Genomic DNA, 26569 nt, shown 5'->3' on the forward strand with positions numbered 1-26569 from the left:
GATTCCCACTACAAAGATGTGAGTTTGTACAAATGCTGATCCACTTATGAAAAACTGCAGCAATCAGAATTGCTGGGGAAAATAGGAGAATTATGTGAGACTTTACCCCAGAAGTCACAGGAACAGTATTTTTGTTCGTATATAAAAAATAAATTATTTCTGCCAATTTGTAGTGGAAGTCATTGATTTTTTTCACTGACAAAAATTATTGTTAGATTGCCAAAATTGTAAAAGAATCATGAGATGTTTCATTAAATGTAACAATTGAACTGAGCTCCTGTAAGAATGGGAAAACTTGCAGATTGCAAACTTTGCACAGCCTTTGAACAAAAGGAAGTTTTCCCTGCAAGCTGTTAAGAAAGGATCTCAATGTATTTGAGATAGAAGAGAACAGGAACTTCTGTGGGTGGGACAGCTGGACTAGCAACTTTTGGAGAGTGGCAGTCCTGGAGCCTCTGGCCACAGATGGGCTAATTGCATTAGTACAGTTAGTTCTGTGAAAAGCAGCAGTGGCCCTGCTGAGCTTACATGCCATGGAATCATAGCAGTCTTGCTGAGATGGAATGAGTATCATTATGTACATCCATAACCAGCTCACAGCACAAGGAAAAATTAGGTTTTTAATAGTAATAGAGCAGCTTGCCCAGATGCAATCTCCAATAAGTGCCTCAGGGCACCAGGACCAGAGCAAGTGAGCCTCCTGTCCTGCAAGCCTAGCCATGTGGACACTTGGTAATCCTGGGAGCAGGCACTTGACATGCAACCATTTGTACCACCTTGCCCATTTACTGCTCCCCATTGAGGAAGACTCGTCTCTCAGTGCCATGAGGCAAAAATCAGGTTTTTTAATCACCCAAATTTGATTTGATGGTTGAAGTAATTGAAGTGTTCATCATAAATCGGAACACATCGGAAACCAAAGTTTCTGAGCTCTTTAAGGATGCAAAAATAAGAACAGAATAGGAAAATATAAGAATCAACCTGGCTTTCCATTTGCAGTCAAACACTGAAAAATCCAGAGCAGTGACTGCGCTGGGACCCAATGAGATGAGATGGGAATGGATTGGATTGGGACGGGAACCCGGGTCTGCAGTGGGTGCAGACGAGGTGACTTCATTACCCCAGAACAGACCCCAGTTAGGGAACACCAGCGTTTTTAAAAAGCCAAATGGATCTTTTGTTCCTCTTACAGGCTCCTCACAGAAGTGGTCACAGCACCAAGCCTGACAGTTCAAGGAGCATTTGGACAATGCTCTCAGGCACATGGTGTGATTCTTGGGGATTTTCCTATGCAGGGATAAGAGTTGGACTCGATGATCCTGATGAGTCCCTTCCAACTCAGAATATTTTGTGATTCTGTAATACTGGAATAGTTCCAAAGAGGACTAGGATAACACATCAGAAAAGTTGAGATGATAAATAAAAGATCGAAAGAGGAGATGCCTATAGATATAAAAGATAATGTTTGTTTTTCTTTCCAAAAGCATGTCTTGAAAACCCAACATGCTGCAAGAACAGACTGTACTGGCATGGGTAGACAAAAAGTAATGGCAAAACCCAGTAAGTAGCCTTTCAACCACATAAACAAACTTGTCTCTAGGCATGAAATCACAGCCCATAAAAGCCCTCAGTGCTAGGGTTTCATTCTGCTTTAAGAGTGTCATGAACATTAATTTTGGACTTGACTTGTTAAATAAACCCAGGGGGAAAACAAGTAATCAAGACTTTCCTCTATTCATCAAAGATCTGAAGGTAATGTTTCCCACCAGTTGCCACAGCATATTTCAGCCTTTTTCCTGAAGAGCAGCATAGCTAGAAAGAGCTATGGGGCATGGATAGTCCTCCTAGCAGGGATGTGAACTGCTGGTTTATCTTCAGAGTGTTTTTTTTTATTGAGAGTACATTGACTGTAGCAAAATGAAGAGGGTCCTCTTAGACAAATATAGACATATAACCCATCCCCTCCTGAAGATGTTTATGTTTGTGATAATGCCTGGCAATAAACCAAGCTCCCACTGAAAAGCCTGAATCTACTTCTCCAGAAAGAACAATTTAGAAATAATATCAAAATAGTGTGTTATATCCAAACAATAATGTGCACAGAGTGACAAACCACTGAAAGACAGCTGTCAGTAATCTTCCCCAGATCACCACCAGCAAGAGAATATTCCCCTAACAAGCAACTCTTTTAATGGATAAGAAGGTTCTCTCTTGAATCAGTCACTGGTGTTCCAGTCAGTGCTGGGGTCCATGCCCCTGCACTTTCACTGAGTGGCAGCTAACGATTAATTTAAAAGCAGAGAATTTGAGTGAGGGTGAAGGTATGTCCTCCATTGCTTTCTCCTTCATTGCTTTTAGACCCTCATGAGGAAAGAGAACAAAATGGCACAAAAAGAGCTGAACTCATGATTGCCTCATGCGTTTAGTCTAAAAGAAAGGTCTTGTAAAAATCTCACTTCTTGTGCTGACTACAATTATTTATTTTGCCAGGTGTTGGGGAAAGATTAAGAGCAGGAATTTGATGAGCACAGTCAGAAATCAGCTATTTTATGACCTTCATCAGTCACCCTTCATCAGTCTTTGGATGGCTCTTTTCCTAAAAGATTTTCCATAGAATTAATTACTTTAATTTTCAATTCTGTACATGAACCAAAGCAGCAGAACCATGGTAGAAGTTGGTCTCTGAGACAAAGCACATAGTTCTACTATATGTGGCATCAGTGTTATGACACGCTGGATGACCTGGGGTGGGAAACTACGCAGTCACTGGAACACAACTAGGTCATGGAGCACCCAGCAGATATGCTCATAAACCAACTCTACACACACTGGGATCCCTTCCTCTACCAAAACTGCAGCCATTATTTAGTGATTTGTCATTTGTTTACATAAAAATGTTGTCCTCTCTAAGGGTTCACTTCTGAAAATAAGCCTCTGTTTTAAATGCCTTGATAGTGACTGCATAAATTTACATGACTCATTTCACAATCCTTGGAAAATTACTTTGCTTATCATGGGTACTCAACATTTCTTTGAGATAAGTTTGCAGTGGGAGCTGCGGGGGAAGGCTAAACTGGCAAGACCTCAAAATCTGAGGAAATCATAGAATGCTGCTAATAACATCTTTGTGCTTTGCCTCAACAACTATTTTTACAACACAAGAAATTGTGCCAGAAATTCAAATTACATTCATTTTATTACAGTTGTCCAAGTTTTTTGAATGCAGGTATAATCCAGTTTGCATTGCGGGAGGAGCCAATTACTGAATCACAGAATGAGAGAACTGTGGAGCCTGGGAGGGACCTCTGGAGGTCATCTTGTCCAATCTACCTAAAGACAGTGGCCCAAGACTATGTCCAGAGAGAGCTTTTGAATGTCTGTCCAAGCATAGAGACTCCACAGCATCTCTGGACAACCTGTGCCAGTGCTCTGTCACTCTCAGAATGAAAAAGGTTTTCCTGATGATCAGATGGAGCCTCCTGTGTTTCAGTTTGTGCCATTGCCTCTGGTCCTGTCACTGGACACCACTGGAAAGAGCCTGGCTCTGTCTTCTTTACTCCCTCCATCAGGTATTTATACACATGGACAAGATCCACCCTGAACCTTCTCTTACGCACAATGAACAGGTTCTTCCATCCTTTGCTATTACATTTTCTTGAGTATAAATGTTCAGCTGGTAAATCTGACCTGTTGCTCATTTACCCTTGCCTAGTGCTCTTTGAAAAGTGTTTAGATGATTTCCTGTTTAAGGCACATCACAACATGGGGCTCTCCTACATCAACTTTTACCAAGTTAAGAATAGCAGCCAACCAACCTCCTTGAAAAAGCTGGTTCACATCTGAACCGAGACTATAACTAGTCCCTGTGCCAAACAGAAGCTGAACTTTCAGGGAGAAAAAAAAACTAACTTAACTGAGGGTACTGGCCATAATTCATGAAATTCCATACTGATCCATTTCCAAAGATTTTATTAAAGGCAAAACCCATTTGGTTTGGAAAGAACTAGTTCTTCCTCCAGTGGAATTTCCACCACACTGAATGTGGCTTTTCCCATAGTACAATGCACAATGCTACTAATGTTACAGGATAACCATAGGCCAATGTGATGTGCCAAAAGACGGCATACTAAGAACATGAGAAATGTTGGTTGTAAATTTTGGCTTCCAAGGCTGAATTGACTCATGCAGCTTTAGAAACACTATTGCAGCATTTGCACAGGTGATGAATCTGGAGAAAGACTAGAAAAAATACAATCAGATACAGCATATAAAGCTAGGTGAACTTTAAACTGGAACAAAGTGTCATACAATTTTGGTATCAAAGTAAGATCTTCCCAGCTGTTGCAGCTGGAGCCATTCTTAAAACTGCAAAAGTAAAATCCATCCATACCTTGATCTGAAATGAAACTGTTCTTGCACGTACCCATCCATGTTTTTTTTCTCTCTAGTATCTCTAACTTCAGTTTGAACACAAACACAATTTAGAAGTACTTAGAACTATTTTTAAGAATGGATGGATAGTATGGGTTTCTTTGAGACATCATGAACTCTTCAATTAGTGTAATATGCAAGATGGATCTATGCAGAAAATAGGAAAAACTGCTGTGATACCTAGTCATATATGGCTCTAATGTTACCTATGCACCTTTGAATAAGAGGCATAGAATGACTCAGAAATGTGAAAAAAAATTTTTTTTTTATTGTTTAAGATAGGAATTTTAAATTATAAGTTACACATCTGAGTAATGCAGTTTGAAGTTGAGACATATCACAGATGGACTGAATCAGAGTCACAACACTGAATGAACTCTCCAATACAGGATTGTTGAAGAAAACCTTTATTTCAGGAAATCTATAATATTACTTCTTACATAGACAGTGCTTGAGTGAAAGGTTATTATCCCTGTCTCATTTTAATATCTTTCCATCTAGAGCTAAATTTCAAAGAGAATTGTCTAAAATATCTATCAATAAATAAGTATATGTAGCTCTCATCCATTCCGCATTTCTAGTTAATATTTCTATATAAAGGTACATAAAGCAGTATACAACAAACATTATTTACATTTCTGAACATAATTCCTTTTTAAAAAAATATCAATCACATCCTACTTCAAATTACTGTATTTTTAGAATATGCAGAAATTGTATCTATGTATCTTCTGCCAGAGAGGGATGGAGAGTACATTTATTTTAAAATGTAGGCCTCTTCCTTTCTGGATTTATATTTCTGTAGATTGCTACAATCTTCATCTTTTTTTCCCAGTAAATCTCAATAAATCATAGCAAATAGAATTACCTTAAATACAAACATGAAGATTTGTGAGCAAAACAGTGGGGTTTCCTAAATTTTACATCTGTTTCAGTATCTGTAGTCCAAGTATTATATGTGTAATATCTCAGTTTTTAATTTATTCCACTTCTCTGTTTTCAGAAGAGACCTCATTGTCATCTTCATTCAGTGACAACAGTCACTCTCTTCCATCTCTCCAGCAAGACACTGCTGCATTGAGTCATGTTCCAGTGTCAGCAGCCATTGTCCCTCGTAGCACACCTCCAGTCTCAGGAGGAATAGCCCTACATTTCACATAAGGGACATGTCCTGCACAATTTTACCATCTAGCCTGGTAGAGTAGTTCCAATGATGACCATTTAAGGATTTCCCAAACTAAATATTGTAAAATACTGTATGAGCAGAAAACAGTATTTTCAGAGCCCAAAGGGCAGTGCTAAGCCTGATTGACCCTTCCAAACACGCACAGGGACCTCCTCACCCTCCTAGGCACAGGAAGCCATTTCAGCCCAGACTGGGGTCACCAGCCTCTGCCCCAGTGTTGCCACAGCAGGGCCAGTCTCCAGCTATTGAGGCAATTTGTTGGGCCACGATGTCTTTCTGGACAAAACAGAGTTCTTGCCCTTTTCTTCCTGATGGGCAACATGAGACAAGTTTGATTACTCTTATAAGCTGATTTTTCCACTCCTAGACATCACATCTGTATGCAGATCTCCAAGTTTAAGTTCTCTGATTGCACCAACTGGATGCACTTCTAGAGGTTTCCTTGGAGGGAACACGGAGCTTTCTATGATTTTACAGGAAACTGATACTTCTTTTAGAGTGACTAAAAAACTACGATTTAATTTCATAGACTAAAAGATGAAGTGGTAAATAAAATGAGATTTTCTGTCTGTTACTGTATCAGCTAAAGGGATGAGCAACAGCACAACTTGTGCTCTACATGTGGAACAAAAGAAGGAGCAGTCAGAAAACAGTCTCTCATAAAACATTCTTTTGGTCAAGAGTAAGGATTGTCCTTATGAAAATGGTGAAAGTAGTTTGATTTCTGGGATTACTACAAGTAGATGGAGTTTAAATGAGGACACTTACCACCTACTATGCAAGAGCTCCTTACATCATTCTCTATCCCACCTCAGCCGAAGAAAGAGCTTGTGTTTTAAAGGAATTCATTAAAGACAACATACAGGTAAGAAGAATATGGCCTTTAGGGAGTCTCTTTTTCTTGAAATTTCTTATTGTCATGGTTCATTTATAAAGCACTCAGTGAACTGATGACAGCTCACTGTTTAGGCCAATACTCATTAATCTACTGCATCAAGAATTCATTAGTGCTGCTTTCATTTCCTGTCTTTCTAATCACCTCTCCCAGATGCCGGAAGAAATCTGAACAACCTGTAACCCTGTGATAGTACACGGGTCTTGGGCAAGATGGTCTCTCCACCTGATTTCCTTGACCTACAGGTGGGAACTTATACTGTGCCAGCACTGTTTTCAGTCATGAAAACACTTTAATTTCATACCACTCTTTAAAGTAAAGCTTCTAATCTCTACTATATATTTAAACATCTCTCCCTTCAAATTTCTGAAAGCTGTACCTATTTCACTAGAAAATTTCTTGCCTCCTTTTTGGGGAAGCAAGGGCTGTAGAAGGAAAACACATTTTTCAGGCATGTATTTGAGAAATGGGACAGATATATTAAATGTTTGGTGCTGTTTTGACTTCTGTTGCTACTGAAAAGAGATCTGCTAGGGAGATTGAGAAATATAACTGCAGGATATTACCTTAGAGGATGCACTGGCTTGGATTTTCAGGCTACAGACATTTTCTGTCAGATATACTGTACAAAAGGGCATTGCCAAATAACAACAGAGTATTCACGGTATTCTGAGGAACTGCCAAAGAAAACAAGTCTGCAGATTACACTTTATTTGATGTTAGGTTGACATTTCTCACATCAACAGAGTTTCTGGAACTTGAAATTTAAGGATTAACATTAAGTATGGATTCTGAGACAGGATTCCAGATTTCTAGTCAAACTTCTGTTATGGTTTTATATCTTTGGTTATTTACCCACAATGCAACATAACGTTAAAATTCAAAGCCACTATAGTTAAAAGAGCATTGTTTTCACTGTCTTCCAGTGTATAAAAAAGTACTTTTGTTCCTTGGAATTACATAGAAGAAATAGATTTGGCTTAAAATCATCTCACTTCATAGTTGACACAGTAGCTACATATAAGAAGAAAATAATAAAATCCACCCAGAAGACCTCCTGCTTGTTAATCTATTGCAACAGTAGTATAAAAGCAGGAAGAGGACTAACAGTTCAAAAAGATACAGGGAGACTTGAAAAGGGCAATACTGCTACAAGTATTGACAATAAGGAACCCTAAAACTCTGTGCCCAAAACTCTATTTTACAGTTTTGGATGCAAGACAGGTAATAGCTAAATGCAAGTTACATGGACTGCATGATCCAGGAATCCTGGAAACTTTCCTAATCTTTCATCCGTATACTTCCAGAAAAATAAAAACAAAACAAGTGCTTGAAATAGCAGGAAGTCAAAGAGAGTAGAAGATAGAAGACAGATCCCTGCTTGTCAGACTTTTCTTTGCCAGGCTAAACAAGCCCAACTCTTACAATCACCAGGTGCTCCAGCCCCTGGACCACCTTGGTGTTCCTCAGCTGAACTTGCTCCAACATGTCCTTGTCTTTCTTATTTCCTGGGATCCCAGAGCTACACAAGCAGGAGGGCTGAATGGGGGGGGCAGCACATAAACTTCAGGAAGGAAAGAGGGCATGGCAGAAGGGAAGAAACACTGTGCCAGGCATGACATGTTGACATAATTGATAAAGAGAAAACTGCTCCTGCACGATGTACAGTAATTTTAGTCACTTTTTTCTGTTCATTGTCATGAACAGAACCCAAGGTGCAAACACTAAATAAAGTGTTGCAATTTTCCAGTGGTGGTTGCTATGAGGCATAAACATCAGGGCACTAAAACAGATAAACGTCTCACATTTGTTTCAGTTTGGCAGCTGCAAAACCACTATTACTCCAGGTATTTATCAGTTTTATATACTTCTGCTTATCCCAGACAGGAACACTTTTTTTTTGTTAACAATACTGGAGTTCTGTAACTTATAAATGACTTTATTTTGCTCAGAGACCAATAATTCTGGTGAAGTTCATGACAGTAGTCCCTGGATAGGTTCCCTCTCTAATGGAAAAAGATAAAGCTTTTGTTTTCTTCTTTCTGGTATTTCCTGTGCATCTGAAGCCTTTCTACTTTCATTACAGCTGAAGAAAGAAAATACATTTCCTTCAATATTTTTAACTCAAGAACTTTACAGGAATATCATGCGCTGAAAATGAGAGACAAAGTATTTTATTTCTTCTTTGTCTCATTTTCATTGATTTGTTCAGTATTAAAAATTATACAAATAATCTTGGTAGTGACTTGAAAGAGAGTTCAAGGCTGGTTAAAAAGGTCGAGTTATTAGAGCCATATCGCATTCTGACACTAAGAGATCAGTGGGTCTCTCAAAGCAACCACCCAGAAATGTCATGTTCTCAAAACTTTAGGAAACTCTTGAAAATCCAGTGAGTAGCTTGTATCACTGCAGGAAGTAACAAATATGAGCTGCACAAAGAAAAGCTACAGTGGTAATGAATGAAACCTTCAAGACATCCCTGTCTGTAGAGGAATGAAAGATAGTGGGAGTCAAACTGGGCACAAAACTATTCTGTAAGAATAGTTCAGAAACAAACAGTCGTTTTCAAGGATGAAGAAATTCAGAGCCACAAAGCTGACATAGAAATTAAACTCAGGGCAGCGTTTGTGTGACAACTCCGAACAGTCTTGCTGCATTTCCTCATCAAAAAGGAAATATCTGATTACTAAGGGCTTTTTAAGTGTCCAAGCTTACAGAATGTTTTTGTGGAATCAAAGCAGGACTATAAATTCAACCTCACTAAATTTAGTGGAAAAACATAGCTGGTCATACAAGGCAATTTCAGAATCACTCTTGAGGGGTAATTTGTCCCAATTAGCTCATAAACAACACAAAAGAGTAAAAATAATGAGATGGAAACATATTAAGCATAACTCAATGAAAATGGATTGAGCCTTTTTTTCCAGATGCCAATAGTGTATCAGCACTAAAATCAGTGTTAGACTCCGTTCTTTTCAGCTGAATGCCATCTAAGAAATGTTCAGATGTGGACAAGCATTTTCTTTAATTCCACCTCCTTTTCCAGAGCATGAAAGTTATGGCTATGCATCTTTTATCTAGCTGATTGAGACAAAACCTGGTGGTCTCCTGCAGGACACTGAAGGAAGTAAAGCCTTTATTAGAAGCTGTGTTTTCTTGACAGCTAAAAGCTGGTCTGATCTTTTTAACTTTGAAGACCAGAAGTACAACAACCTTCATAACAGTGTGTTCAATGGGACACCTAAAATAAAATTATACAAAAGGTATTAATTCTTATTTAAGAATCTGACATGAAAACAATTCTTGTTCTCCCAGTGCAATATCTTCCCAAAATGTTTTCCCATTGGTAGCTTTGGTCTGAGCTGCAGTCAAAAAATGCCAACACATTATTTCACTTCATAACAACAGTGGACAACTTCAAGGACTACGTGACTCCTTTAATATGCTTTCCACAGAAGAATTTGTTTTGGAAACTTGCTAATAAAAATTATTGCCTTTAAGATCTGTAGAGATTGATCAAGTTATCACTAATATACTCTTTTTATTTTTTTTTAGTACAATGAGGGGCCTTCATGGGAACAAAGATCAACTGCTTATGTCGTTTTTTGAAACTCTTCACGTCTGGCCATATCAGTCACTGTCCCTTTATCTTCTTCTTTAATAAGCCTCTCTCTCCAGTCAGCTCTATGGCATTCAAGAGACTACTGCAAAACCACAACAAAAATAAAAATTAAGGCCAGCACTCTTACATGTCTTCTTTCACTGTATTTTTGCCTACTATTGCACAAAGATCTCAGCAGTGATGCATTACTACAATATTTAGTCTCCATAAATGAGTAACAGCATCTGGGTATTTTTGCAGTTTTGCTATCCATGCTATCAGAAATGCAAATAACTTGCTCTTTGATTGAACAGTTGTGGGACAAAGGCTCTCTTCATTAAGTTCCCCTCTGCAAACACAGAATCACAGAATGGGCAAGTTTGGAAGGGACCACAATGGGTCATGTGGTCCAAATTCCCTGCTCAAGCAGGGCCATCCTACAGCACATTGCACAGGATTGTGTCCAATTCTTGAATATCTCCAGTAAAGGAGACTCCACATCCTCTCTGGGTAATCTGCTCCAGTGCATGGTCACCCGCACAGTAAAGAAGTTCTTCCTAATATTCAGGTGGAATTTCCTGTGCATTAGTTTTTGCCTGTTGCCTCTTGTCCTATTGCTGGGCACCAGCAAAAAGAGCCTGGCTCCATCCTCTTTACATCCTCCCTTCAGATACTTATAGACATTGATGAGGTCCCCTCTCAGTTGTCTCTTTTCGAGGCTGAACAGGTCCAACTCTCTCAGCCTACCAAATGCTCCATAATAATTTCAAAGAAGCAGCAGCCCTTTCCCATCTGCTTGTTTCTACCCACAGTTTTTTGCCAAAATGAGAAGATTTGTGTAGATAATTAAAATTTAGCTTTCAAACAATTCCCTTCTTCAAAATTTCCAGACTACGTAAATGGCTCAGTTGTGTATGAGATATTCAGGAACTGAAATTTGTATGTGCATTGAATCTGTATTACTCCAGGATTCCTTTGGCTCAGCTTTGCAACAACTTTCCCAGAAGTGCCATCAGTAGCCCCACCACCCCCTGAGAGTCATTCCCCTGAGAATTCCTGGAAATAAGTTGTTCTTCCTTGTTGGCCTCAACTGGTAAACATTAATTTATAAACTGTCCAAACATCTCCAGTATTTTCTCCATAATTTGTATGAGCCAGTGAAAGTCCTTTTTACTTCAAAATGCACTGTCAGAAGTCTGACTCTGTCAAACTTGGTGGCAGAGGTAAAAGAAGTGTTAACAGGTTTGGGGATTGTGAGGATTTCTAAATTAAATATAAATGCTTACCAGCACTTGTTTCAAGTTCAGAAATGGTCATGACTTGTACTTTGTAATTCTGTGCCTGTAGGAAGCACACAAGCTAGAACTTGTGTCCATCCTGCAGATATATGAGCAAAATTTTGTCATTAAAAATGTATTAACTACCAATAAGCTAAGGTTTTGTTAAATGTGTAAATATTTCAGGCCACCAGATAATAAAATAGTGGCATCTCTATTAAGATTGATATCAATACAGAACACAAAAAATACAAGGCATCCTTGGTAGGCATTTGGTGTATTTTGTGAAGAAATACAAAATAATTTAAAATATATGCTTTAAATTAGGTAAAAATTTCTGTTTGGAAGATACAAAGAAATCTTTTAGATGAAGATATAGGCATTTAGTTAATCTTATCCTAGAGACACACTTAATGCCAGAAAAAAGCAGATGGGAGATAATGTAAGATGTCATTATTTTCAAATATAAGAGAAACTTTTTAATCACTTCTCCAGATTTCTACCAGTATCTTTTTTTTTTTCTTTCTGCAAGACTCATGCCTTTATTTATTGCACATGAAGCTGCAGGACATGTTTTTGATACTTAACTCCCCACAATTAGAAGGAAACACAAAGAATTAATGGCTTTGATTCTCCTTTAAACGTTCCTCAGTTCGAACCGGAATTATTCTCTTACAGTCTAAAAGGCATATGGCTATAATCAGGATCACTCTTTGAAATACCATTTGTTTGTATTTCCTTTCACTTATAATCAGTCAGGCAGTCTACAGAGGTATATAATTTCCATTAGTGGACACTAAAATTTGCCATACAGCTTCCAATGCAGACTAACATTCAGTGGTCAGGAAGCCAGCCTGCATGTTTAGCTTCACTTCTGTGACAGACGTCTTGCACAATCTTAAGAAACAGAATTCCAGCTTTCCCAATTAAGTCAAAAGGGTTTGCTCCATGTCCTATGGCAAAAGCCATTTCTGTTTCTAAGACAAACCTTTATTAAGATACCATGGATAGGAAGGATCACCACCAGTCCATTCTCCTCCTCAGTTACCAAGTAATTCTTCTGGCCCACTGTTGATCTTTTTGAAATTGTTCTTGTCACCCTCTCTAGGTAAAGCCGTGATCAAAGTTGTGCAACACAGATAAGCTCCCATGCAGGGAAGAGCCAGCACATGTACAGTCTAAGCAGAACAGAGCTTGGCAAACACCAGACACCCACTTCCTCAAGCAAGCTATTTGCTATTACTGGACTCAGTGCTGCCACAGTGCTCACAGCTCATGAGGAATTAAAGGTTGTGTAGCTTTAGGTACTCTCTGCAGTTCAAATAGCTCCTCAGGTGGAAAGTGTCTCTCTGCAGCAGCCATCCACTAGAAATCCCAAAAAAGGCAGACTCTGAGCGTCAGTTGCTACCTCATTTTCTTCACCAAATGCCTTGCAGATTGAATTTGTTTAAAGTCTTATTCATACCTCAGACAGAGGAAGCCTCTTCTGCTTTCATCCACCCACCTCTAGATACCACAGCCCAAATACCTATTTTAAGACTATTCCCATTCTAACTGATTTTTGGTACCCAGCATTTCCAAAAGATTGAGTAACTAACTCTAATACAATACACACATATCAGTGCCACAATGCCTTTCAAAAGATGAATAGACACATAAATTTTCAGTAGTTTTATTGAAAAATGCCTCTTTCATTTCAGAAATAAATAATATAAGGCAGTGAAATTCACAATGTGCAGTTAAAATATAAAAGCAGCAATTCTATATCCATAGTCTTGCAAATGATTTCCAACTGCTTCTGATAACTAAGAAACACTGTATTCTGAAAAAAAAATCCATACTAAATATACAACATAAACATGCAATTCCATCTCTGCAGGATTGACTGCAATTTGGCATAAATGTAATTGTGTCTACAAACAAGGAGATTTCAGGCATTATTAAACTGTATCCAGTTGATACAATGATTTCAGCTACTTAATGTTTGTGGTGTTTAGAGGAGATGTATAAGAGCAGTATATGCACTGCAGATTGTAATTCAGAATAGAAGAAAATGACAATGATATTGGAAGGAGAGGGAAATTATTGTTTCTTTTTTAACTAGATAATGCAAACCTGTGATCTGACTGAACTGAAAACATGCATTTGAAAAAGAAGAAAAATGCAGAGCTAAAGCAGACAGTCCTTAGAAAATTTGCAGCAGCTCTGTGGTTATTTTTGGTTTGGTTTTTTGGTTTTCATTTTTTTTTTATTTATTTGTTTTTACATTATTTTAATGAAAAGGCAGAACTGGTATAACTGAATGCACACATTAACCTGTATGCAGCCACTACAAGCAACAGTATTTTACAAGCATTTCCAGAGCAACATGAAGTCTCTAGGTACACACATTGCTATCACCACATAAGCAAGATACAAAACAGGGTTGCATCTGATATGAAAAGACCAGAAAGATATATTGCAAAAGGAATGATGCACTCTCCCTGCATGTATCTGCAAATGCAAGTACAGCCAAAAAAAATCCAAAAAACCACCAACCAAAAAAACCAAAACAAGACACAGATTTTTTATGGTTTTGTTTTTGCTTTTCCTGACAGTGATCTTTTCCAGCGCATGTGCTCAGGGTATTCTGGTGAATGCATTTCAACTCCATAGTCCTCATACTCGTCCTCTCTCCTTTCTGACTCCATAGGTACTATAAAGGGTTCACCTTCAGGTTGATAGGGTCCACTTTCAGGCACGTATGGTTCTGGTTGAAAATAGTTGTCCGATTGAACATAATAGTTATCGCATGTCTTTGAATCCACATATGCAATGAAAGTTAGTTTTTGTACATAATGTTAGTTCAATCTTATTTTCATATAATAAATACATAAATTAGTAGTTCACTGGGGGTATTTTTCAGTTTTGCTGACGAATGCTTTTTGGTAGTAAAATAATAAAAGGTTTAGAATTCAACATGAAAGGCTTCATATTTATAATACATAAAACATTGCAGAAAGAGTCTTAAATTACGCAAGGGACAAATTATGGTAAAATTATTAAAAACAAAACAAAACCAAAGCAAATAAAATAAAATTATTATTTTACAGCTACTTTAGTAAATCCAAGCACTGGACTTCATTTTAAACTGCGTAATTAGTAGAAGACATGGAGCAGGTAAAATGAAGAGACGGGTTTGGCATATACTAATTTTCTCTGAGAATGGGAAAGTAATTGTAGACATAACTATCACCAGCGGCAATATACAGTACATGTCATTTTCTCGTGCTGTTCCTCGTAACATACCGAGTTACAGCTGGTGCTTCAGGAACACCAAAAACTACAGTAAAACAGAAGAAAAATAATTATAAAACTTTGATATTTATAATTGCAGTTACAGATCCAACAAGATTACACATGAGAAAAGGCACATGCCCCGATTCAGACATGTTGGTAACAAGCAACAGACAGGTAGGTTTCATAAGTTGTCAAAGATGTTATTCCGGCCTATAGCAAGCAGCAGCAGGCTTTTATGCAAAAGTATCATGTAGGGTTGTTAACAGATTTTAGTGGATACAGTCCCATACAAATCATTTACAAGCCACAATTAGTTTACTATTTACATAAGTTATTTCTCATTTTCCAGGTTAAATCCGTCTCTCTACTAATGGCATTACCTTTACTGGTTAGTAGTTTTACAAGCCTCCTTCGCCACTGAGGCTTTTGATGGTCTAGGTCTTTTTTAAAAAAGAAAGACTGTCTGTTTTATTGTTGAAATGCAATAGGCTTAATGAATTGACATCACTGTCCTTTATCTCATTCACAAGTTGTGTTAGTAAAAGTATCTCCCCGTTCTATGAGGTCAACATGGTTCAAAAACCATATCCATGGTGAAATATCCATACAGACTCATTTTCTAATAAGCACGTGCGCAAACATCTCAGAAACAGGACTTTCATGTATTCAAACTGTAAGCAGCACTGGCGACTTAGAAAATGTGTTAGCCGAAACCTGAAACAGGTCAAAGATGATGTTAGTCTTTTAAAAAGTCCATCTGATGTGCAAAAAAATACTTTCATCCAATTAAATACATAACAGTTAAGTCATAAGCATATATTTATATATGTATACATAGCTGCTTACTAGAAAGGAAAACACTGCTGAATCACAGGCAGAATTTTCTTTATTTTTCATTTAAATAAGAATTTTGTGTGATATCTGCAGAACCACTTGGCTCTTTAACCAGCAACACTGAGTCTGCAAGTGTGTACATATATATATATATATATCTCTTTTCTTTTTTTTTACTTTTCATGGGTACATGCACAATATGCTAACAGCAAACCGTATCAAATAGTAGCATCACATACATTAATTTTGAGGTCTGGCAAGGCATACATATTAATTTGTTAACAATACCGTGGTCCTGCAGGATCCCTATGTTAAACTATATTAGAATCTTTCCAGTCAGAAATTGCTGGCCGCTGTGACCCTTCATTTTGATTCCAGAAGCAGCCTACTGTTTTGAGCTACATCACAGAGTGGAAGGCTTATATGACCCAGGGCTAATCAGAGACTCCATGCTGTTTAATTTGGTAGATATTGTAGGACAGTGGTGCTTTTCAGTTGTCTGTATTGTTATCACCAAATGGATTTCTTTGCGGAAAATTTTTATTTCAGGAATCAATTTTGTATAAATAATCCTGACATTGCTCAAAAAGAGACACATGGAAATTGCCAAACACCGCATTCCTTTTATTTTTCAAGAGAAACATGGAGAATTCAACCTTGTTCTGAAGACGATTGGGAGGGGTGGTGATAGAGGGAGGGAAAAAAGAAGAGAAGAAAATCACTTAAAATCAGTTAAATTCTATGAGCAACATTATTAACTTTTTTTTTTAAAGACTAAAATATTTGCTCACCACTTCCCTTTTAAAGGAAACCATACATAAATAACATCAAGTAAACCTGTATCAAAGTCTAAATGGCTGTTCATATACCTGACATTACAAGGCAGGCCTGCTCCCTGCAACCATCTCCTGATTCAGTATGTTCAGGCTAGCAGGACTGTCTCATGTAAAGCAGCTCAATATGAACAGCCATGTCTTTGAAGGCTATCTAAGGCAAGGTTAAGTTGTTCATAACTCACCTGGGAATCCTTGGCCATTGTAAGGAATGCTAGCACACTGGGATGAATCACAATATCCTGGTGGCCCTGGGGGACCTCGGATACCCGCATTTCCAGGACGACCTGGTGGCCCTGGTGGTCCTCGTGATCCTGTGGAGCCTGGTGGACCAGTTCTAGATTCTCCTTGTGGACCTAATTTTAGAATGGAGAGGTTGGGAGGTTGTTTTCTCTAAGAGCCAGCTGGATAAAACAGCTAACATTACTGGTGTCTAGACTACACAGCCTAGGCTATGTCTTTAGTGAGAAACACTTGCACTTTGTTGCTGTATGGTGGTCAACAGAAAGAAAAACAAAAGAACACTAGAAATGTGACTCATCATTAGTTGCTTCCTTGTGTGTGGCTTATTTTAAGGATTTATTCATAGAATCTGATTTAGCAAGGTTTGAGCCAAGTAAGAAACTTCAATGAATTCTCTGGTTTATTTCCTCTTTGTGTAAGATATGATGATCTCAAGGGAAACTACTAGATTAGACAAGCACACTGGATTTCAATTAAAATATAGGAGTATATTAATTCTGCTACCCCGTAGCCCCAGGATAGATGAGGTAATGTTTTTTTTGGAACCAGTCTTATTATGGTTAGCAGAAAAGTAAAGCGTCAAGTAACTGTGGCTACAATTTGCTGCAAGCATCTTCTGGGTCCTGTAATGAAAAGTCATTTTAGCCTAGTAAACTACAAGCAGGAACAAATGATGCAGCTGATTTAAGGCAAGGCATCAATGAACAAAATTTCGTGATAAAAGATCAAAACCAAAAGTCCAATCATCTGCCTCTATCATCTAGTGACTCTGAATGTAGGAGTATTTTGTAGTTCAGCAACCAACAACTAAAAAATGGAATTAGACACTGCAAAAGTATTATTTGATAACACTTATGAAAAATATCTGTCAAATATTTGGAAATGTGTTTTCATGAAAAATATTTTCACACAAGCAAGCATGCCAAATGAGGAAATCGCAAGACAAAGACAAATATCTCTTAGTCACATCCAAAAATCTTCCTAAATTCCCAATTTTTTAGGGGTTTCCAGTAAACTCTAATACTTGCCAAACACATGAAGTGGACAGAGTATAGCATGTTCATTTACCATATGTAGTCTGGCTCCCTATGATGAAATGTTGCCCTTTTCTCCTAATTTTCTGTAATCTGATTAAACAAAAAATATTTACCAGGTGGTCCCGGCAAACCTCTTGGTCCTTGAGATCCAGTCCCTCTTTCACCTTTCTCTCCAGGCATTCCTACAGAATAATAAAAAGGCAGTAAAAACCAAAGAAAGGAAACCACATCAACAAATATTTCTTCATGCTCTCTTGTTGACATTAATATTTAGTTCCTATTATTTAATGTAACAAGACCGGTTAAACTCTATGTTCTACAGATGTCCACATGTGTATCTGGGGAAAAAAAGTTGGATATAAATACATTAACCTAAAAATAAAGTAAGATGAAGAGGTAATTTAGTATGAATAAAATTTTTAAACATAGAAAAGAATCTGAGATACTAAAAACACCACAGAACCTTATTATTTTAATCTACAAACAGGAAGGCACTTCCAGCTTGCATACTTCTGCTATAAAATATGCTTACACTTTCTTAGGAACAGTTATAATGAAATAAGTTTAAGAAATTCAGAAATTCATTCTTCCTTGATTTATTCCTAGTCTTTATTTTAAAATATACTAAAATATATGCTAGAAAACACAGCTCTGAATCTATGCTACAGTAGAGTAGCTGGAATAAGCAAAGGCCACAACATAGTACAGTACAGATACTCCATATGATTGCAGTGATCCAGGATAGCCATAAAATAGGTTTACCCACATGCTCAAATTCAGTTCAGAGTCGCTTCCCTCCCTCAGGGTACTGCAAAGAACCAAGGATGTAGACCTAATTCTTTCAACTCTGACATTTTATTCTTGGTAATGACTCAGTCTCTCTCTTAATCAATGTTATATTTTGCAGAGCTGTGTTACTCCAAACAGCCTTTCAAGATACAGCTGTTTAGTGCCAGAAGAGTTCTGAGAACTTTCATTTTCCTGGGATATTACATAGAAGCATCAGACAGCAGCCAAAATGTTAGACTAATTTGTGTTTCATGAAATCTTAACAAGAGGAACAGAGGAAAAGCACTGATGTAATTAACCTTGCCCTCTAGAACACCAGTATCCCTCAGGCAATCCAACTGGCCTAACAGGCTACTGCTAGGTATGGGCTTCCTCGTCTGTCATGGTAAAGGAAGCAGACAGCTCTCCTGGCAGTCTCTGCGCTATGTCCACTGTACAGCTGCTTTGGAATTTACTCACCTCTTTCGCCGGGTGGACCTTGGACCCCAGGAGGTCCTGGGAATCCTGGTCTTCCTCCAGGTCCAGGCTCTCCTCTTGTCCCAGCAGCTCCTGGGGGACCAGGTGGACCTGGTGGCCCTGGCTGGTTACGGTTTGAATAATAATCATTTGGAATTTGATTCAGCATTTGATTGAACCGGCTCATTTGACCTTCAAAAGAAAAAGACATGCAAAATGAGTGAAAATCTTTTATCAGAGTGGGAAGTAATAAAACATCATCTCTCTTCATTAAGTCCTATTCTTGCTCCTGTTCAATAAATTAGTGATGAATTAGTTCAGATGAATTAGAAAGACTTAAGATGAATGTCTGATGAGAAGGCTGAACATAAACAGAGGAGGGATTGAGGGAGGAAAGGTAAGGGGATTCTGGAAGCCAATAACATTAACAGAAATTTAACATAAAACTATTAATATCATAAAATAAGCATTTTTTACAACACTCTTGTTCTCAGAGCTCTATTTAGAGTTGCTTTTACTCTGAAGAACAGAAAGGACTTGTTCCACTTTTAAAACTGGAGTATCACATTTCTACGTACTTTCAGAGCTCTGAAGCTACCACAAACCGTATAAATTATGCCTGTGTAGAGCTAGAAGCACACAGTCTGCAAAGTTGCTTTCTTAAGCCTGTAGGATGCAAAGGCTTGTACCTATATACCTTCTGCACATATGCAAAAAAAAAGGTGTGTGAATAAAAGCAACAGCATTGCGAAACTATGCAGGAAGGAACCCTTTAATGGGGGGACACATCTAGTCCTACCTGATTAGTGTAATGTGCCAATCCTAGCATAACCCTGAAGAGATGAGCTGAACATGAAAAAAATAAGGCAGGGATGCTCAAAGAAGGGATGTTAAAAGATCTCAGATAAGATACCTGTATTCATAAGTCTAACACATTCATGAATGTAATTTCCTTCTTCTGTGGTGGCTAACTAACAGACATGTTTTAAACAGCAGCCATCACAAACATTTTAAAGGACATACTGTCCTCCTCCCTGTACACAAAGGTAGTGATCCCAAAAGTACATCTATTTACTTCAGTCAGCACTTACCCTTATAATAGATACAATATTAAGAACAATTTAAGGCACACTTGTCTCTGTCCTCCTCAGCAAGTCTACCGATAGCAAAAGCACCACTTCAGAGACAGAGAGAAAGCCTTTGTAGAGAACAATTTCCTGGGCTGCAGAGCTGCACTGTGTGGCAGCAGAGGACTGAAATTCAATTTGAAATCCTTCTCCAAATAAATATTACTTTTACACTGCTGATTCTGTGCACAGTAGTTACCCAACACTCATCTGTCTTTCCCTGCTGGCAAAATACCTGCAACCAAAAAACCTGCAACATTGTTTTTCTCACCGATTTCCTCCTCTTGAAGATGCTTAAAGAGAAAATGTATACTGATTTTACTGCAAAGATGAAGTAATTTTGGACCAGAATGACAAAAGTAAAGTCACACTCCTTGTACAGAGTGTTAGACCTGCGTGTGTATTTCCAAAGGTCACAGACTAGTTCATGATCAAGTTAGCCTCTGGATCTGGCAAAAATTTGCTGCTATGTTTTTTTTTCAGCCAAATAATTGGCGTGTGACAGCTATAAGATCAGTCAAGCTCTTGCTGTGCTCTCTAGCCAGTATCTGTCACCTCAAATTTAAACCATTGTTTTCTCTTTTTAAAACACAAAGTGGTAAATTACTAGTATGAGAAACAAAGCAAGCAACACAGTTTACCATTTATCAGTTGTTCACAGACTTGTCTTGCAACTGCTCGCATCATGTTCTGAGAAGCAATGTCACCCTAAATAATCAAATGCAAAACAAGTGTTTTATTAGCAAGTGCCTGTGCTTTTAAAGACATAGTGTTTAATTTTAAAATTATAAGAAAAACTGACTTTCATTAAGACTTACTCTGTCGCCTTTTTCTCCCTTCATTCCAGGTGCACCCTAAAATAAATAAGGAAAAATAAAGCAACTGAAGAATTATGTTATTCCACCCCAACTACTGGTTTGAGACATGCAATTCTAGAAAAAAAATTGACTCTTTCAAGAAGACAGACCCAATCCTTCTTGAACTTTACATTTCAGAGATGCTAAAACAGGTGCCAGAAAAGACTGGAGAAACAATGATCTTTTGTCTGGGATCAAACACACTGACTTGCATAAGAAAAAGACCAGAGGGAAAAAATTCAAACTAGGGCCAAAAAACTGATGTATTCTGACACTGGGACATCACTGTCAATTTGAAAGTGTAATTTCTGGCATCACATTTCTGTAAATGGTCAATGGTCTTGTGTGAGTTATACAAGACTGTTTAATTTTAAGTCTTAACACAACTCATCATTAAAGAAGGTAATCTAGGAAAAATAACACAAGTCCAGGAAGGGTAACTGTCTCCTTGAACACATATGAAAAGGATTCTCTGTTAAGACAAAAATATTTATGCAGAGATGACACATAAGATGGAGAGAGATGCCAGTAAGCACTTACTCTATTTAAAATGACAGCTTCTCTCCTAATTCTCAACCATTTCTACGTCTTACAAAAGTCTCATAGAAGTCTTAGCTTGAGCTGCTTTATAATTATTCAAGTTTGCCAACTTTTTTCTAACAGCACTTTCCATTAGCCTTTGAATAGTTTAGTGGTTGTGGGTTTTTTGGTTTTCAAGAATACTATGTAAGAAGCAAACCAGAAGGCCTGATTCTAATTTTTATATATGTATGTGTATATGAAAAACATCAGGAATAATGATGGGTCTAGCATGAGTTCACATAGATTTTCACTTGTAGCCTAAATTACTATTTGAAATAAGGCATATTTCAAAGGTGAGAGATCAATTTGGTTATCTGATGCTCTACATGGCTCTCCACATACTTACACACACATCCTAAGTATTACTGCTTTGTACATTGTAGTATTTCTTTAAGGAGCCTGTTTATCACCATTAACAAAGCAAAGGCTAAGTGTGGGCTGCAGCTGTTTCTCATAACATTCCTACAGTACCCGCAATTAATTTCAGCAACATGAGACACCAGATCATTCCACTGAGGTCACAGCAGACACCACTCGAACGCAGTGGTACTGTTTCATAGACTTCCATCAAGGTTTTGGGCAAACAAATGCCTATGGGGTATGTTGGAGTGTGAACTTAGTATGTTCTCTCAGCTTCTCTGCAGCAGAGTTGCACACACCTACCCCACGAGATGCCACAGAAAATATGAGACAGTTCATCCATCATTGAGTTAAGTAGTTGTCATATGGTACATTTGCATCATGAATGACAGATCGCTCAGGCAAAATTGATTGTACAGACTCAAATGACTGATTTAAAATGGTGACATCATAAATGTGCCACTAGAATAAATTATGCCATCAATGAGACAGTTACTAATAAGTACAAAATATACCCATCAAGCTGATGAATATTCTTTCCCTTCTGTCCTTTACTGTTTCATCTATATCTTTCTTACTCTGTGAAGTCCACAGGGAAGCATCTGTCTTTCAGTTTTAGCTTATTACAGCCACATGCTGAAACAGCCTATGGACTTGTAAATGCCATAACAACATAAATAAATGGTAACAACTAAAATCATCAGGAAAACATGACCTTTCTGTCTGTCATTCTCTAATAATTAACATTGTGGTAAATGATAATGTAGAGACGTAATTTGACTCCCAAATCAACAGACATCGACATCTCGTTCATAAACTATTACATATAGCTGAAATATCCATTGAACAGAATTGCAGGTTTTTACTTGCACTAGTCTATAACATGAAAATCTAGGAGGGGGGAATGTTAACAAACTATTTCATGCTTCTCTTTCTGTTTGAAACTTGCCGATTTTTTCTATTTTATGAAAGCATATTCCTTTGAAATTATATGCTGCATAAATATTTATAATACTTGCTCATTGTATTCTCATTCTTTCTACGGTTTTCATAGTACAACCTTGTGGTGTTTTGACCAGAAGCAAATCATACAGTACACAGTTGGTTTATTCACTAGCCAAGTGCAAGCATTAGAAATCAGATTTCTGATCTACTATCCTGACAATATTCTAATAATTACTTAAAACTCCATGTTCCAAGTAATTCACTTGCTAGAATATTCACACACTAAAACTATACAAAGAGAAAAAAATTATACAAACTTAAAATGTTCAAATCCTATACACTGTTTCTGGAAATATTTTTGCTGATTGGTCAAGAAAAGTTCTTCAGGCTGTCTTCAACCACAAGCCATGTTGGTAAGACAGGAAGGTGCTCTGTTAACAAAAGCACAACATTGCTCCAAAGTATTGCCAACAAAGGTGCCCCAGCTAGGAAAATGATTATGTTATTCTTTAATTCTAAGTGATACATAGTCAATTTTGCAATTCACTGAAATAAAATGAGCCTCATTTTTTAATTTGTGACCTTGCAAACAAACACTGATTCAGCCTTATGATTGAAAGTCTATAGGCTATTTGGAACCAATTTTAGAATTTGAAGATTACAGGCTGATGGCTATGTTAACAATAAAGTACATTTTTTACCTGCATATTTTAGAAACATATTTTCCAAAATATAATGACAACTGCAATTACTGAGTTGCTATTTGCATCTTCCTTCCACTTGGTTATATGCCTCCTGAATTTCAGTTTATTTTCTTTTAATAGACAAAAAAGTGAAGTTTAGCCAACTGCTTGACAGCATTTTGTGAAGCAGCAGCTGTTGCTGGCATTCTGTTTTGTTGATATCCTGCAATGAGGGAGTCACTTGGGGTCAGTGCAAGGAAAAGCTGGTTTATGCTGCATGAGGGATTTTTTCTGAGCTGTGGGATGAAGGCTGGGCCTGTAGCATAGTTCTATGGCTGAAGGAGGACAAAACAAAGAAAGTTTTGCTATTTTTACTTTAAAAGATAATGTGCTCATTTGTTTTCCCCAGAAGAATGTTTGCTCGGCTCAAAAACCATCAGTTTGTTCCTCCCAAAGCAGTGTCTTTTTGAAACTTCATCTAGGACATCTGCATAGATGCATGCAAGATCAGTGAACACATGGTAGCAGGAAATGCAAAATTCTCAAAGCCTGCATATAACTCACAACAAACTTGGGACTACCCTCAAAACGTTTTCACAGTTTATTTGGTTCCTGGAGGCATCAGTTTAATAGCACCTTATATATAAAACATAAAACCTCGCACTGTTTTCTGGGGACCTTCCTCATCAACCAAGTCAGACCTGTTGTCACAGAATCTGTAGCTCTACCTTAACACAGCTGACTCTGCCTCCCCATCCGTTACTGTTTTTACTCACACACCTATAAAACAAGTACTGGAACTTTTCCTCTCTTATAGTCCAATATCTTCTATTTCACATTACATTTATTCACAGAAAACATATCAATTTATTCTTGAACCATTATCCCCTTCCAGTTTAATGAGTCCTTCTTACTCCTGATGGTTGTTACCTTATGATACGTGTACAAACTCTTACCAAATTCTCACTCTTTGACCAGACAGATGGAGGACAGATACTTTAGTCTCATCTAGGATAGTTTGTGCTCAATTCTCAATAGATTACCAGATGATTTGTGTACTTATTGTTCCTTTTTTACTCATTTTGTTACTACACTGGAAAAAAACACTTGAGTTTCTTTTGGAGGTACTTATAATCAGATTAAAAAGTCAAATTTCCTATTTCCATAAAAGGTCAGTTAGCATAAGTACACAATGAGGTAGAGAAATGTTTTACAGCGTGGTCTGTCTCATCTTAGCACATTAGTAGTATTGAATACACCAGGAAGGAGCTCCAGTTGACTACATTCACTGGGAATTTCCTCATAACACCAAGGCTGCTCATAATTTGCAAGTAAATGTGTATCTTTTACCTGGAATGTAATGTTCCTTGGTTTATAGGGGGTCTTTTTCCTTACTTGCATTGCATAGTACTAGCAATACAGACAGTTCAGGTAGAAGAAAAAAATGACAGGATCTGGTCAAAAATTATTTGCTCCTTGCATTTACCAGAGGCAATGTGAAGCCTCATTATCTTTCCCTTCAGGCAGAACTATGATTCATGACACTGCAAGTTGCATTTGGCTGTCAGACTGCACCTTTGGCAATTGTAATACTGCACACAAAGGAAGGCCTTGAAATTTTGTCCACCAGGAATCTGATAAAACATCTGTGCAAGGTGCAAGCCAGAATTCCTGCTGGGATCTGTTCTAGAAACATTAAGAATTGTAAATATGATGCACAGTGTCCCACTACAAGAAAGTGCAATAACTGGGGGGAAAAATACATTTCTAACTGAAATGACCTCATAAGATTAGAGTGTAGGAGAACTTAGACATGGTTCTTGGACAGGACTTGACTGCTTTGCTTGCAAAAGCCCTGAAACTGGGTTAGTAGCCAGATTTCCTTCTAAGTACATTATTTACCTGCAGAAGGTTTTTGCTGCTGCACTGGCTCAGCTACCCAGTGTCCCAAGAGAAGGAGAAATCAGATACACCTGGCAATTTGAAGCTCCCTTGTGAACAAAGCACAGCATTTTGTACTCTATCAAGCATCTGACCCAGCAGGAATATGAAATTAGCAATGTATATCTAAAGGCAGGAAAGCTTCAGTACTCCCAAGATACTCAGTGTCCTCTACTACAAGGGGAAATGGAATTTATAGTCCAGCAAACACAGACTGAATTCAACTTGTGTATGAAAAAATGACCCAGCTTCCTGGTGCACCTGGGAACTTCCACTCCATGACCATCAAGCTTCCCAACCTACTATATATTCTTCCAAATTATTCAGCTTTCATATACACAGTTACACTGAAGCGGGATGGAAAATTCTAGATGACTGCCATACATTAAGCACAAGTAATGAATTACTTCTCATTTCACTTGCTGTCTCCACTCCTGATTCAAGCATAACTTCTCAGAGATCCTATAAATTAATCAAATCAAATTTTGCCTGAAACTGTAGGTGGGAGCCAGCACCTCCGGCTCCTTCTCCCTGTTCAGGAAGTGCTTTAAAAGCCAGACTAGAAGCCACAGAAACCACCCCCAAATAATTTTGAAATAACATTGTAAAAAGCACAAAACATTTACAAACCAGAACTGATTATGTAATATTATCAAAGATTGTCCACCTTCAGGAGTTTATCACATTTTTGCTACACACACACAAATGTAAAGACTTTCCAGTCATTTTGCTGACCTAGTTCTTCATGCTTATGCAGTGTAGGAATATATGTCTTGGCACACAATATCTTGCAATTTTTTTAGTGGAAACAAGAGACCACAATTTCCAGCCCCAACTATTAAACTCAGCAAAATGGCGTACTGTAAAAATAAATTTATTTTTTAAAAAAATACTTGTGGATTTAGGTCAGCCCCACCATACTAACCACCATCATAAGTGCAAGACAACTATTTAAAGCAAGCAGAATCCTCATATTCATCAACAGACTGTAAATTTCAATTTGATACTCTAAGTGTATCATTATCTTACTGGTGCTCCACGATCTCCTGGTTTCCCTGGTTTTCCACTCGGGCCAGCAACTCCTGGAACTCCTGGGGCACCCTGCAGCATAAGAGATGAAAAGTGAATTGTGGAAAACCACAACAATCTAAGTGCTAAGAAATGTGTTACTGTGTTGAGTCCAAAGCACTACTGAAAATGGTTCCTATCGGGG

The 26569-nt window shown here is 37.8% G+C and overlaps 1 protein-coding gene across 3 annotated transcripts in view; it reads right to left on the bottom strand.

Moving 5' to 3' along the window:
- Positions 1-13046: 13046 nt before the first annotated feature.
- COL12A1 (collagen type XII alpha 1 chain) overlaps positions 13047-26569 on the bottom strand; it is a 104846-nt gene continuing 91323 nt past the window's right edge. For all 3 annotated transcript variants that reach the window (XM_051778002.1, XM_051778001.1, XM_051778003.1), the window contains 7 exons: positions 26386-26457; positions 20807-20842; positions 20630-20696; positions 18865-19053; positions 17730-17798; positions 16522-16692; positions 13047-15383 (listed from right to left, as the gene is read on the bottom strand). In XM_051778002.1, coding sequence (XP_051633962.1) covers positions 15373-15383; positions 16522-16692; positions 17730-17798; positions 18865-19053; positions 20630-20696; positions 20807-20842; positions 26386-26457 — 615 coding nt within the window. In that variant the 3' untranslated portion in view covers positions 13047-15372. The remainder of the gene's footprint in view (positions 15384-16521; positions 16693-17729; positions 17799-18864; positions 19054-20629; positions 20697-20806; positions 20843-26385; positions 26458-26569) is intronic.

The sequence above is a fragment of the Manacus candei genome, unplaced genomic scaffold, assembly GCF_025592945.1.
Source record: "Manacus candei isolate 608988 ecotype Guabito, Panama unplaced genomic scaffold, ASM2559294v1 h1tg000011l, whole genome shotgun sequence".
NCBI lineage: Eukaryota > Metazoa > Chordata > Aves > Passeriformes > Pipridae > Manacus > Manacus candei.